The sequence below is a fragment of the Cavia porcellus genome, unplaced genomic scaffold (assembly GCF_034190915.1).
Source record: "Cavia porcellus strain 051 isolate PalLab524CR breed Dunkin Hartley unplaced genomic scaffold, mCavPor4.1 scaffold_10, whole genome shotgun sequence".
In the NCBI taxonomy this organism is placed as follows: Eukaryota; Metazoa; Chordata; class Mammalia; order Rodentia; family Caviidae; genus Cavia; species Cavia porcellus.
The window spans coordinates 13501789-13516775 of NW_026947493.1; the positions used below are offsets into that span (position 1 = coordinate 13501789).

At 34.7% G+C, this 14987-nt stretch overlaps 1 protein-coding gene across 7 annotated transcripts in view; it reads right to left on the reverse strand.

Moving 5' to 3' along the window:
• Window positions 1-14987, reverse strand: part of Znf385d (zinc finger protein 385D) — a 980325-nt gene that overhangs the window by 81730 nt on the left and 883608 nt on the right. For all 7 annotated transcript variants that reach the window (XM_063257002.1, XM_063257004.1, XM_013144077.3 and 4 more), the window contains one exon: window positions 11081-11243. In XM_063257002.1, the coding sequence (XP_063113072.1) occupies window positions 11081-11243 (163 nt within the window). The remainder of the gene's footprint in view (window positions 1-11080; window positions 11244-14987) is intronic.

The following is a 14987-nucleotide window of genomic DNA, read 5'->3' on the forward strand; positions in this document are numbered from 1 at the left end:
GATGCCAGAGAAACATCTGAAATTGAAAAAAAAAAAGCAACATAGAATTCATACACAGAAGAAATGAACAACATGAAGAAAGAGAGTGTGACATTGAGAACAAAATAGTGAATGGTGATAAAGAATTCAAAGAAGGCAAAAAGAAAATAGGAGACTATCCAGCAGCTTTTGGATGACAAAAAGACCAGTCCACAGCTAGTTGGAGTTTAAAAAAAAAAGGAGAAGATAGTGTAGATGAATTCATTAACATTCTTACAGGAATCATCAAAGAAAATTTCCCAGATACAAGAAAAGAGTTTAAAATATAGATAAGCAATGCTTATAGAACAACAAACAATTATGATGAAAGAATTTTAAGGAGGCATATCCTCATTAAATTCACAGATATCCAGAGGTTGGGGGTAAACTTTTAGAAGGCAGTCAAAAAAAATTCCATAAAAAGGTAAACCAATTAGAATCACAGCAGATTTCTCAACACAAACCCTGACGGCTAGTATTTTTAAGCCCTAATAGCAAATAATTTCCAACCTGATTAATTTACCCAGCAAAGCTATCTTTCAAAATAGTTGGAAAAATAAGTCATTTCCATGAAAAAGACCAGCTTAGAAGATATATGAGTGCTAGACCAGTCTAGAGCAAATAATAATATTCTCAACAGAAACAGTGGATTTGACACAGCTGAAAGCACTGGGGAAAACGGTGGGGTCAATGAACAAATAGCACCAAAAAATTTAGGAAAACAGAAACAACACACCAAGAAATAAAGAAGGCAATGATGGATCAAAACATCTTAGTAATTCCTCTCAATGTTAATGGCTTCAACTCTCCAATTAAAAGACATAGACTGGCAGACTTGATAAAAGTCTATTGCATTTAAGAAATGATTCCAAAAAGATATTTATAGTCTAATAATTAAAGGAGAGAAAAAAAAACATTCAATTTACCAGGATACCAAAAACCAACAGAGGTGGCCATTTTAATATCAGACATGATAAACTTCAATTTAAAACTGATTAGAAGAGAAACAGGTTTACTAAGTACCAGTTAAAGGAGCACTCCAACAAGAAGAAAGAACACTAATAAACAAACATGCACTGGAGCACCTCTCTTTATAAACAAAAACTGCTGAAATTATAAAGTCAAACAAATATTAACACTGCCATAGTAGATTTTAACACCCTACTTTCTCAAAGACACAGATGAACTAAGCAAAAAACAAACTTCAGAGCTGAGCCATACCCTTGAAGGCATAGACTTACTAGATATGAAGAGTATTCCAGCCCTCAGTGACAGAGCACACACTCTTTTCAGCAGCACATGCTACTTCCAAAATAGATCACATATTTGTCTACAAAGCCTGCATAAGTGATTATAAAGGAACTGAAACCACTCCATGCATCCTCTCAGAACACCATGCAATGAAAATAGAAACCAGCAGCACAAGAAATTTCAGAAAAGAAAAAAAAGCCCCTAGAAAATAAAAAAAAAAAAAACATACTCCTAAACAATGCATCAGAGAAGAAATAAAAAAAAAAAAAGAATTTTAAAACCTTCTTGAAGACAGTGATGATGACTGTACAAATCAACACAACCTCTGGGACACTATGAAAGTAGTCGTGAGAGTGAAATTCATTGTAATCAATGTTTACGCTAGGAAAATACAAGTTCAAGTAACTTTAGGAGAAATCTTGACACATTTGTAAAACAACAACAGACCAGGTCCAACCAAAATCAGAGAAGAAAATTATAAAAATGAGAGCAGAAATCAATGAATTTGAAACCAAAAATAAACTATTAAAAAATCAAGGAATGAAAGAGCTGGTTGTTCCAAAGAATAAATAAAATAGATAAGCCTTTAACCAGTCAAACAAACAAACAAAAAAGACTCACATCATTGCAATTAGAAATGAAAAACATGAAATCACAGCAGATGTGAAAAATTATATTCTAACAAATAGTAAAGTTTAAAGAAATGGACAGATTCCTAAACACATACAAACTTTCAAAATTAACTCAATAAGATATTCATATACTTAACAAAGCAATAATAAGCAATGAGATTGGCTCACTAATAAAGAACCTATCAACTAAAACAAACAAACGAACAAACAAAAAACCAGCACCTGACAAATTCACTGCTGAATGCTATAAAACCTTTAAGGATATTATAGCACACCCTCGCCTCAAGCTCTTCAAAGAAACTGAAGGGGATAGAGTACTCTTAAGTTCATTTATGGAAGCCAGTATCAACCTGATTCCAAAATCAGATAAAGACTCAACAGAAAGCAAGAGAAGAAAGCTGGATGTGGTGATGCATATGTATACTCCTAGCACTTGTCTGAGGTAGGAGGATCACCATGAATTCAAAGTTAGCTCGGGGCTGGGGATTTAGCTCAGCGGCATAAGCACCTGCCTTGCAAGCAGGCAGTCGTGAGTTCGATTCCTGGTACCGATAAAAAGGAAAAAGACAAAAAAAAAAAAAAAAAAAAAAAAAAAACAAAGTTAGCTTGAACTACATAGTGAGACCCTGTCTCAAAAGAATTTAATAAAAATAAAAAATAAAAGAAAACATAAAAACATAGGTCAACCTATTTAATGAACATAGATGCAAAAATTCTCAACAACATACTAGCAAATAGAATTCAACACATTACCAAAACAGTAATATATCATGATGAAGGAATTTTCATCCCAGAGATACAAGGATGGGTCAATTTATGAAAGTCAGTAAATGTAACACATCACATAAAAAGGAACAAGGTCAAAAATCGCATGATCATACCTATAGAAGAATAAGAGGTTTCTGAGAAAATCTAATACCCTTCATGATAAAAACTTTGAATAAAACTGGTAGAGAAGGAGCATAGCATCATACTAAATAGAGAAAAATTAAAAGCATTACCCCTCAAATCAGGGACAAGACAAGGATGTCCACTATCACCACTTCTACTCAATATAGTAATTGAAACATTACCCAGAGCACTTATGTGGGAGAAAGAAATAAAAGAGATACATATAGAAAAAGAATAGCATAAATTATTATTTGCAGATGACATGATACTGATCAGAGACGATTCAAAAGACCCTACCAAAATCACTTAGTGAATTAATAATCAACTTCAGCAAAGTAGCAAGATACACAATCAACACTCAAAAATCATTGGAATTTGTGTACACTAACAGTGAACGAGTTGGGAAAGAAATTATTAAAATAATAATATTTGTAATAGTTTCATGAAAAATAAAATATCTAGGAATTGACCGAGCTAAAGAAGTAAAAGACCTCAGCAAAGTAAACTACAGTACTCTAAGAAGGAGGCTGAAGAAGACATCACAAAACAGAAAGATGTGCCTGGACCTGGATAGGCAAGACAAATACTGTCAAAATGACCACAGTTTCAAAATTGTTACATGGATTCAATGCAGTCTGATCAAAATATAGACGGTATACATTGCAGATCCAGAGAAAAATATCCTAGAATTCATATAGAACCAGAAGAGATCCAGAATTGCAAAAGTATTCTGGACAATAAGAGCAAAGCAGGTGGCATAGAAATATTTGACATTAAACTGCACTACAAAGCAATAACCATGAAAAAGGCATGCTAATGGAACACAGTCAAGGATGCAGAAACCTTTCCAGAAATACTCAAAAACTTGATCTTTGGAAAAGGGGCCTAAAACATTTGTTGGAAGAAAGATATCCTATCCAACAAGTGGGTCTTGTAGAAGAATGAAATTGGACCCTTATCTCTCAGCATCTACTAAATAAAAATCAAAATACAGCAAAGATCTACACATTAAAACAGAAACAGTAAACTTTCTAAATGGTAAAATAGGTAAAACATTTGAAGACATAGATGTAGCGAAGGAGTTTCTAAACAGAGTCTCAATTTCACAATAAACAGGAGCAAGAAAAAATGAGTGGGATTATATCAGAATAAAATGCTCAGATTCAGCAAAAGAATCAATCAGAAGAATGAGAAGTGAATCTACAGAATGGGATTTTTTTTTGTCAGCTCCTCTTCAGAAAGAGGACTGATACCTACAATATAAAAGAACTTTTAAAAAAAATTTAAGCCACCTGATGTAAAGACCCAGTTAAGAAATGGGCAAGAAAAATGAACAGATGCATCACAGAGGAAGAAATATAAACGGTCAGCAAATATGTGGGGAAAAAATGCCCAATAGCTTTGGCCATTAGAGAAAAAACAATGCTAAGGTTTCATCTTATTCCAGAAAGAATAGTGATGATAAGAAATTCAACAATAACAAGGCAGCCTTGCCTGTAGTAAAGGAGGAACCCTCCTGAACCGCTGGTGGGCAAGCAAACTAATGCTACCCTTATGGAAATCAGTATCCAGTACTCCTAAACATTGCAAATTAGAAGTTCTGCGACCCCACAGTCCTTTTGCTAGATATTTCCCCCAAAAAGCTTCAGTCATTGTATTGCAATGTTATATGTACAGTAATGTTTACAGCAGCACAATTCATAATAGCTCAACCTTGGAAGCAGCCTGTATATCCACCAACAGATAATTCGATAAAGAAGTAATCTCTATATAATGGAATACTATTTGGTTATAAGGAATGAAAGATTTGGGACATTTGTAGGAAAAATATAAACATTGAGTTAAATAAACCAGATATGTAACCCTAAATACCACGTGGTATCTCATTTGAGTGAGGCAAGGTACAATGAAGAAAATGATAAAGGATATATTGAAAGGAACAGGGGATGGGTATCTTTGGATGGAGAAGTGGGCCAAGGCAATAAGGCCAAAGGATGAGGAGGAAGGGAAGAAGAAATGAGAGGAATAAAGGTATGTCATGGAGAGGAACCTCATAATCCAATTAATGTAAACAACATATACCATAACATTAGCTAATACAAATCATATAAATAAGTACAAAGAACAAGATAAGGGAACAGCATAAGTGAGGGAAGAGGAGGGGATTAGAAAAAAAATAAAAGAAGTATAATATGTACATGTAATCACTTCCAAGATCACTATAGACTGCATGAATTGAAAACATATAGTCATAAAAAAATTTACAAAGCAAACTGTCCTTCCTTATGAAAACCCAACTGAAGTCTTCCTTATGAAAACATAAACAAAAGCTAATTCATAGTTGTTTCTCACCATAAAGGTTTTAAAATGACAGTGAGGTTGGTTTCTCCTTGAAATCTATATTAACACCTTTATCACTACTTCAGTATTGTCATCATTTGGCTTTTACCTAATTTCTAAAGAAACAAGTGTATGCACCTCACTTTATCTGGCTTTGAGTCTTATGTCAACAGATGGTTCAGCAGGATAAAATGCAGGAAAAGAAGGATCTAGGTATGTGACCCCAAGGTCACTGATTTTTCCATGGGGCTTTGTTTCCCAGTGTTTTTATTTTCAGTCTCTGGACATCATTTTACATGCTATATCTTCTTTATCATTAGAAAAGTCTCTTTACTGTCACTCTAAGTCTCTGAATAAATTTCACAAATTCCAGTAAGTACTGAAAGCCAATTATTAAACAATATCTAATTCTTCTACATCCATGGACCTTTTCAACAATAAACTCAAAAGTACTTTAACTTAGATGTTTCAGTTTGATGAGGGCAATATCCTTGGATTACAATTTTAAATTTTAAATGTAAAATGAGAGAGAGAGAGAGAGAGAGAGACACAGAGACAGAGACAGAGACAGGAAAAAGCATACAAGATGACTGAGTCATAGGACTAATAAGTGCAAATTTAAACTGTATTTCAGTAGGGTTAGTTGATGATTATATTTGCAATTCACTGAAACTTGATAAAGAAAATTATACAACAAAACCATGGAGAAATAGTCTCAAACCTTACCAATTAGATGACTCAGACAATGCATGTAATCAATAGGCTAATTAAGTCCTAATTGGAAGTCACTGAAGGGTCATTAGAAATGTCAAGCATTCTTAATAAGAATTTTTTTTAAAAAATCAAAAAAAAAAATACTGCATAGGGGGTATCCTTGATGACCTTGATTAAAACTTACAACTCTGAAATTTGATGAGCAGTTTTACAAAATTCCTTGAATTCATCAGAACCATTGTTCTTTCACAGAACCCTACATACAAGAATACGAAACTCATAAAGCTTTACTATAGTTCAAAAGCAAACATAGAACTGGTTACTCTGTTTTAAAACTGTTTACTTTTTAACTTATTCTTGATAATATAAAAAGTGCTATGTCAAGATCATGAGTTCATGAGGTCAATTCCTGGTACCAATAAACAAACAAACAAATAAATAATTAAAATTAAAATTAAAAAACGTGCTATGTAAAGAATAAATTTAAAAGATCAATGAAATATGTACTACCAAGGGGTATCCCATGTAGTGAAAGAAAAAAAAAAAGAAAAAACTTTAAAAATTGTATTTTCAACAAAAATATTATAAATTAGCTGTACAAGAATGCCTACTTATGGAATACCATAGGCAAGAGGAATACAAGAAAAAAAATTTACTTATAGAGAGATTCAGAAAATAAATATAAAATATAAAACGATACGATAAAAAATCAAGGTGTACTTGTGTTGAACACTGTGGTGAGCAGTGGACAAGAAGTGTGGAAGGACAGGCTGCATGGACACCAGAGATGGCCATGAGGGTGGGATAAAAGTACACCAAAGGTTTGCAAATGGGCAGATAATGTGACTTATGCACTGCATGGTGTATGTGGATGACAGGATGAGTATTGTCCATACCCAAGAGGAAAAGCAGTTGGAAATTTGGGCAACTGGAAAGGCTGGATACAGACATACAAGGCCAGGATAGGGACAGGAATTTGAAGTGTAAAATACATTTTTCCAGAAATTGGAGGAAAGTGGGTACTAAGTGTGGGGACAGAAAAGGAAGAGGTAGACAAAGAACCACTTTCAAATTTACAAACTGTAGCATCAAAACCTTGCAATGATAGCAGAGGAAGAAAGTTGGAGGTAATGGTGAAAATGAGGGCTATTATTTTAACCCATTAAATATAAGCATCAGCAACCTAAGTACGTGAACAGCAGGTCACAAAGACACAGGACTGGACTCAAGAAAAGGACTTGTTAGAGAACACTGAGACATCCAAGCTCAGAAGAGAGCTGTTCTCCCGCGGGATGTTACATTGCTGCTCAGCAGTGCTGCATCTGCTTAGCCGCAGGTGTGGAAATCCTTCCATTGTGATTGGGCTTGGCCACTCAATTTTCCAGTGAAAGGTGAGAGGTTGTTATACTTTACTTCCATTAACCTTAACAGTCCATAGATTTATGATCCTCTTTTTTCCTCTGCCAAGTCATCAGCTATATACAGCTACTAGCTGCTTTCATAGCCTGATCCAGGTGTTATGATCATGAAAATAAAAAAAAAAATGCAGCTTGTATGTAGGGTGAATGAAGAATACTTAGTTGTTACAAAGGCAACGTGGTACTGGAGGTTGTTTAATGGGGTGTAAACTTGGCTACTGTGACAGATGAACATGGGAATGAATGTGATTCCTCAAATATCAAGAGTAAAGTTACATGACAGTGTTATATAGGACTTATTCAGACAATTGTGAATTTATCATTTCATAAAAGAAAAATAACTTAGTTGTATTTACTAAGTGACTTTGAGTATAATTAAATTTTTCTATCACTATTTCAACATGAGAAACTTGCATTTAAAGAAGGACTTGCTTTATCAGAAAAATTATTCTGGCTACTTTTATAAGTGTTAGCTTTATGAAAGTTAACCATTTTATATATACATAATATTTTGAACAGTAACCATTTTATATATACTTAATATGTTTTTAAATATCTTTTTTGCCTATAAATTTTTCTTTCTGTGGGATGTAAATTTTTCTTTGTGTAAATTCACCAACCGAACATCTCATTAGATTATGAGAACTAAAATTACACTTTAATATTCAATAAATCCCTTGATTAGAAATGGATAAACTAGAATTTTCATGAGCAGTTGGTAGTTGATCAATAAATACTAAGTTGTTCTCATCATGCTAGCACACAGACAGATACAGGTGGTGAAAAGGGAAAATAAGATCATAGGTTAGTGAATAGGAGGCAACCTCATAACTGATTTAGACGTGGTACCCAAAATAACAATTAAGTCATTATTACTTATATTAATAAATAGTACATGATTTACAAATTCAAGAAAAAAAATCTTTCAAAGCTCTTTTTATTAAATAAAATTGAATTAAAACCTTTAAGTATCTTATTTCTCATACGTTAGAGAAAATTCTGGAATCCATTTTTTATTCAAGTCCACACCCACTTTTTGCTGATCTCACCTGCTGTCCCTATGCTATCTGAGGATTTTTATCTACCAAAGCATTGCACAATTAGCATTTTCAAAGCAATTAGTTTGCCTTTATCATGCACTCTGAATGGTTTTTTCCCATATAATTGGATTACTTTATAAAAATGATTTAGTAAAGTCGGTAATATAATTTAGTGTGTATCTTTCATAAATGGGTAAGTTCAAAAAACATGCCTGAGCTTTAAGCAGAAGAATTATGTTTTATTACTAACTAATGCACACTCTTTGATTTGAGAGTCTTATCTTCATCTATTTCTGCCAAGTATTTAATTGTTCCGGAAAACTAGATACTTGTTTTCAGTACTGAACTCCCTATCAGTATGGGGAAGCAATCAGTAATGAAAAGGAGAAGTTGTTTTAGGAGAATATGTATTTATCAGCTCAGATGCCTTTCTTTTATATAATGTAATGGGAAAGAAGGGATGAACTAGATACAGCTTTCTTAGGTTCCATGTGGAAATCCAAGTTTATATCTGTTTGTTGTTGTTGTTGCTGTTTCTTGGGGTTTTTTTAGCCCAGGGATTGAACTCAGGATGTCATGCTTGCCAGCAGGTGCTGTGCTGCTGAGCTATAGATCCAGCCCCTGAAATTCAAATTTAAAGAGAGAATTTGGCTTGAAATATCTGATGAATGTGCTGGAATCTTTAGTTATTCATATTCTATGACTTCTTTGGGGATATTGGTTCCCATAAATTAGGAAAACATTAATCACTTTCTTCCTTGTGTTAGGGTATCTACAATGAATTTGCATACTTTACTATCTCTTCTGCTCATCTGGTTTTCCTTCTACATTCAGATTGAAAGGTATTTCACCATTTCAGCGTGCTTTTCACTGTTAGATAAACTTTGGCACGTTTATTTTATGTAATTATTTTCCATAGCCCAATCCAAAATTTGTTCCCATTCATCTCAGAGTACAGAATCTTGATGATTACTATTTTTTCCATTCTAGTCTTTACATTGAGGGATGGAGGTTTATATTCACAGCTCATTTCCCTAACAGAGACAAACACACAGGTACCTTTCTGGACCAAGCTTGAAGTTCTACCTGGTGTGCACATGCATACTTTAGATGATGTGCATCTTTAACACAACAAGGATTTCTGAACTTAAAGGTGTCTAAAATAACCTAAATAGGTCATAGTGTGTTTTTTTTTTGTTTTTTAAGAGTCTAGGCATAGAATTATTCAGGACAAAAATGATACTCTCGCCCTTTAAAACTTCCCACTATTTTTTGTCATCAAAAAGTAATCTGCATTCCTGTATGGCAAAAGTGGCTGTCAGAGAGGGTCTCATTTGTGTTTAGATATCTGGAAGCAGAGATTACTCTCACCACCTACCACTCATTTCCTTACAGAAAATAAAGCAGTGAGTCTTCAGTTTAGACAAGAAAAATTCTTTTCATGGAATCTTTTATGTCTAAACAAATAAAATGTCATAATTCAGGTCTTGTTCTAGATACTGAAGTAGTGAGTAAGATAAGTATCCCCAGCTTTTGTAATGTAGTAGCACAAATCTGGAAATATCAAAGACGCAAATAATAGTCACTCAACAGACATTACTGAGGATCTGCCATATATCAGATCAGGTGTCAGGGCACAAAGATGACAGATGTATCAGCTTTAGGTAGTAGGCAGGGTCCTCAGGGAGGGGCTTGCTGCATTTATCAGTGACATCCAGGTAAAGAACAGGCAATGTGCCATGGAGCTATATCATTATCCCTTTCAGAGCCAAGCAAGAATAAGCATCACCTCAGATTCTTGGAGGAACTGGTACATGCTCAGCAGATGCTATCAGGTATAATAGTCTTTTTAAATCTGTTCTACTTGTTCACTGTTCAGTATTTTCAATTTTCATCAGTCATGACTCGAAGATTCTTTTCTAGCTAAGACATTGCCATGAGTGGGGTGGAATTTTTTCTTTTCCTAACAATTATCATTTGTGTAAACTGGAAATCAATCAACCTATACTAGCTCTTTCTTATCCAGAATCTTTATTTATTAAAGATATACCCACAAATTGCATAAAACTTCCATTAAGTAGAATCCAAAAGTAAAATCTGAGGGCCAGTGGTTTTTGTAATTTAAAATGCCAACATAGGAAAACCCCACTGACTAATAATAAGCTGGTTGTTTGCACAAGCTGTCTCAAGAGGCCAATTAGACGCCATTATTTCAGTACGAAGACTGTTAAAAAGATTAATTAGTATCAATAATACTTACCTTTTTATGCAGAGGGAAGGTTACTCAGACATAATGAACCCAGAATCACATAGCCACTAGGTAGTTTGGAATTTATGAGAATAAAATCTGCCAGTAATAATGCTCTTCCTGGGTCTTCTTGATTCAGTTGGCCTACTGTGCTGTGCACCAACAGTAAAATCAAATCTTCTATGCAGTTATAAGCTAAGGTATTGTGCACAAGATGCTAAAAATACACATTGAAGAGGTTCACTTCTCAGAAAGGATTATAGAATACTTGGCTTTCCAGGCATGATTACTACTGTGTTCCTCTGAAGAGCCATAGGACTCTTTCAAAATGCAAAATTGGGAATATAACTGGGGATTATTTTCAAGATACCGGAAAAATGAGAGGAAACAATTATCATTATATAGAAAGATGGCTCAAGCATGAATCAATGTGGCAGACACATAATTAAACAGACATGGAATTAGACAAGAGAGGGAACTCCCAAACAACAACCATGCGGAAAACAACAACAAAGATCATAGCTTAACCTGTTTTGTCAGAGCTGGTATTGATGGTATTGGTAGTGATGGAGGTGAAGGCAGTCTTTGCGCTGTCCTTGGCAGTTACAGATTTCTGCTTATTTTTCATGGCTTCCAGTGCTTTGAGCTTCTTGGCATGTTTCGTGCCTTTGTAGTGGGCCGCAGCCTGGCTCTACAAAGGAGAACAAAATGAACCATGCAATCAGGCTCATTTCTAAACTGGCATTTTCTGTATTACTGCAAATACAGACTCCCTTTCAATAACAGGTACCATTCAAGCTAATTCTGGCTCTGGCCAAACAGTAAGATTCTATTTAGAATGATGCTGGAAGACAATGGGGATCGAGTTCTAAAACATTTGGACAAAAGGAAGAAATATTCCACCCTGCTTCTTAAGGGAAACGTGGTTGAATACTAACACATCAACATTTATTTTTGGTGGAGTAGGGGGAAAAATCGTAAGAATTTACACCAGCATTGCCTTAGTTCTGCCACTGAAGATGCTGGGCTGGCAAACATTAACAAGAGCCATAGAAAAGAGTTTCTCCAATTTTTTTTTTTTTTTTTTTTTTTCCTTCAGGAAAAGTGTCTCCCCTTTCTACAGTGTGCTTTATTAATACAGACCTCAACAGGCGTCTACAAGCGAAGTTCACAGGTAACAAGAGAAGTGAGCCCCCTGGGGACCGACACTGGAACTGAGAGCTCCAAACAAATGCAATGCCTGAGTCCAAATGGAGTGGCACAGAGGCTGGGCGATTCTGATTCTTTTTTTCTCCTTCCTGTCTACCAAGTATACCCTGAGAAAGTCAAGGTAACATCACTCCTTCAACACACAGCTCCTTCATGTCACAGTCCAGGGTCAGGAGGCTCCAGGATCCTTCAGCTAACTAATGGAGCAAGTGCAAATCTTTTTGTCTTACGAGATTTGGTTTTTTTGTTTGTTTGTTTGTTTGTTTGTTTTTTGTCTTTTTCATTTTTATCAGTACCTGGGATAGAACTCACGACCGCCTGCTTGCAAGGCAGGTGCTTATGCCGCTGAGCTAAATCCCCAGTCCCCTTACAAGATTTTTTTAAAAAACTGATATATATTTCAAAAATTCATGTTTTCATAACATTCTGAGGGTATGTACTAGAGAGACACATTAATCGGTATATAAAATAATCTTTAAAGATATATGTACTAATAGATGTTTATTCAGAAAAAAATTTTTTGCAGCATAATGTGGTACAATGGGGTGACACAGGGAAAGTCTAAGATCAGAAGGTTTTTCAGGTCAAAACCTTTTAAAAACATCACCTCACAGGAAATAAATCTCAAAAAAGAACTGTTTCTGTTAGATTACCCATTACTTGCAATTGCTTATTAAAGTTGTTTCATTTTTCAAAAAAGAAAATAATCACCCTCTGTTCTTCATTATAGCAATTGCAGTAAGTAGGCTGTGGTAGTATAGTATCTTCTAGTAAATAAATAGTCTGTACCCTCATTTGCATCATTCTGGCAAGACATCCTCAAAGGACAAGGTACCCTTATTGAAAGAGCACTGGACAAAGAAATTATATATTTAAAAAGTTTGAACAGAAAGCACACACATGCATCAGTTACAAGTTTTCCAACAACACACAACACCAAAAGACATAGTATGAGCCATCGTAGGAAATTCAGACAGGCTATACTTAATCGAGAAATCAGTGATTGGATCAGTTTGATTCTATGGAAGAAAGTAACATGGATGTACAGAGCTGTGTAACTTTTTTGTTCTTGCCTCATTCTCCTTTTCAGTAAATCAAATCATTTAGCCATATTTTTTGACTTTGTTAAAATACAAATGTTCAATGACAATTCCAGATTTTCTGATTCAGAAACTATGGGGATGAGACTCAGAAACAAGTGTTCTGTGAGCTGTTCAGGTGATTCTGGAGCATATTAAACTTTCAAAGTTATCATTTTCGCCAAAAATGGTCACTTCTAGAATAGGCAACCTTTGGAGCTCAAAAAGCAATACCTCAAAACATGGTATATTGAAATGCTGAATACTTTACATTACAGAGGCAGCATTAGAACAAAAGTCTAGAACCTCTTACATCTTGGCTTTTGTCTTTCCTTCTTACTCAAAGCACAAGGAGGGCCTTTCTCCCATTTCCCTTACATGATTACCAGGCAGTTCCTACAGCATAAGAGAATTGTTACAATTCCCCCCAGAGTCTCATCAACCCAGGGTTAACTCTTCTCACAGAAAAGAGACTAACAGTGATGCCTAGCACTAGAGAGGTTCAAACCTGGAGTAACTTCACCTGTTCTTCTGAATAGACTGAGATGGAGAAAGCTTGTCACAATGGTAGGGCAATCTTTGTTTCCCATCTGTTCCTCTTACTCATCCATAACATTGCCCAGTTCCTTCAAGAAACCCCCTGGCCTTATTCCTTTCTCTGAGGAGGCTACCTAAACTTCAACCTAGTGGCACTTTCTATGTTCTCATATTTTGTATAGCTGTCATGCATATGCATACATCAAATTTGTATGCCTTTTCTATAGAGTCAGTCCACTGCCAATTCATTCAGGACTTAAATCATTATCAAAACTTAAGAGGATGGAAAGAGAATTCATCTTTCCTATATAACTAAAGCTTAATTTAAAAAAAAAAAAACCAGCAAGCAGAAAATAAGCCCTGTGTTACAACTTAAGAAACTTGACTATAACCAAGAAGTATCACATCCACTGATTTATTTACCACAAAATGATTTTAATGTTAGTCTGCCATGGTTCCATTATGTACTTTTGTCTCTTAGGGAGTGAAGCCATTGGACAGCAGACAAACACCAGTAAGCCAAGAGTCCTTTTTCTGATACTGTTTTATAAAATGCACAAAGAAAAAATTTAATGATAGAATATTTCAATGTTCTAAATTTTCCTTATCCTGTGAATGCAAATTTTCATATAGCAGAGGAAAACATATGATAGTTATTTTATTTCTTAATTAAATGATCCATGTAGAATATTCAATAATTTCTTTCATTTTGTGGTTGTCTAGTTAAAATATATGTAGCAGACTTTGTTAAGAATAAAAACAAAAATGTACTTGCATTGTGCTGCAAAGTAAAAATAAAAGTGATTACACTAAGGATACTCAGTTTGCTCAGGTGATTAATGCTTTACTTTAAATGTGTTTCTGTCTTCTGTGCTTGTCAATACAGAAATGAATAGTGAGAAGATTAATAACAGAAGAGTGATTGTTATATATATTACCATTACTTCTGGAGAAAAAAAGTTTCTAAGTAAACATAAAATAAAGGTAGACACATTTCACATTTCGCATATGCATTAGGTAACTCTAAGTTTTATGAACGAAGATAATACTTTGTCATTAAGCATTGGGAAAAATCACCTAGATGGGCCCACTTATTTTTGCAAAGATTCTCATGTATGTACTTTGTAATTCACTAACTTATGTAATGTTTTCGAGTTTCTTACATGATTAATAAAGTAAAAAGTTCTTACTTGAGCAACAAAGTCAGGGAGTTCTCATCTTGTTTCTGTTATGAATTAAACCATTTCTTTCCTTTATGATCACCCACACAGCCATTCCTTGAACACTAGTGGTGAAGCCCTGACTTAGTGACAGGGTACACACGCTGGTATCTGCCACCTACAGCCTAGTCCATGTAGAAGTTACACTGACTGGCTAAATTTGCTCAGTCTTTTTGGACTTTATGCCAGAAACTTCATATGAGCCATAACTCTAGCAATATAATTATATCTTTAGGCTTGCACGAAACAGAAAAAACAGAAAACCACTTTGTTGAACTACTCAACCAGTGCAAAAAATCCCTTCATAATACGCACAGCTTAGCACGTCACTCAGGTCTGACAGTCACATACCATTTGTAAAGTCTAGGGAGAATTACAAATGTTGAATCT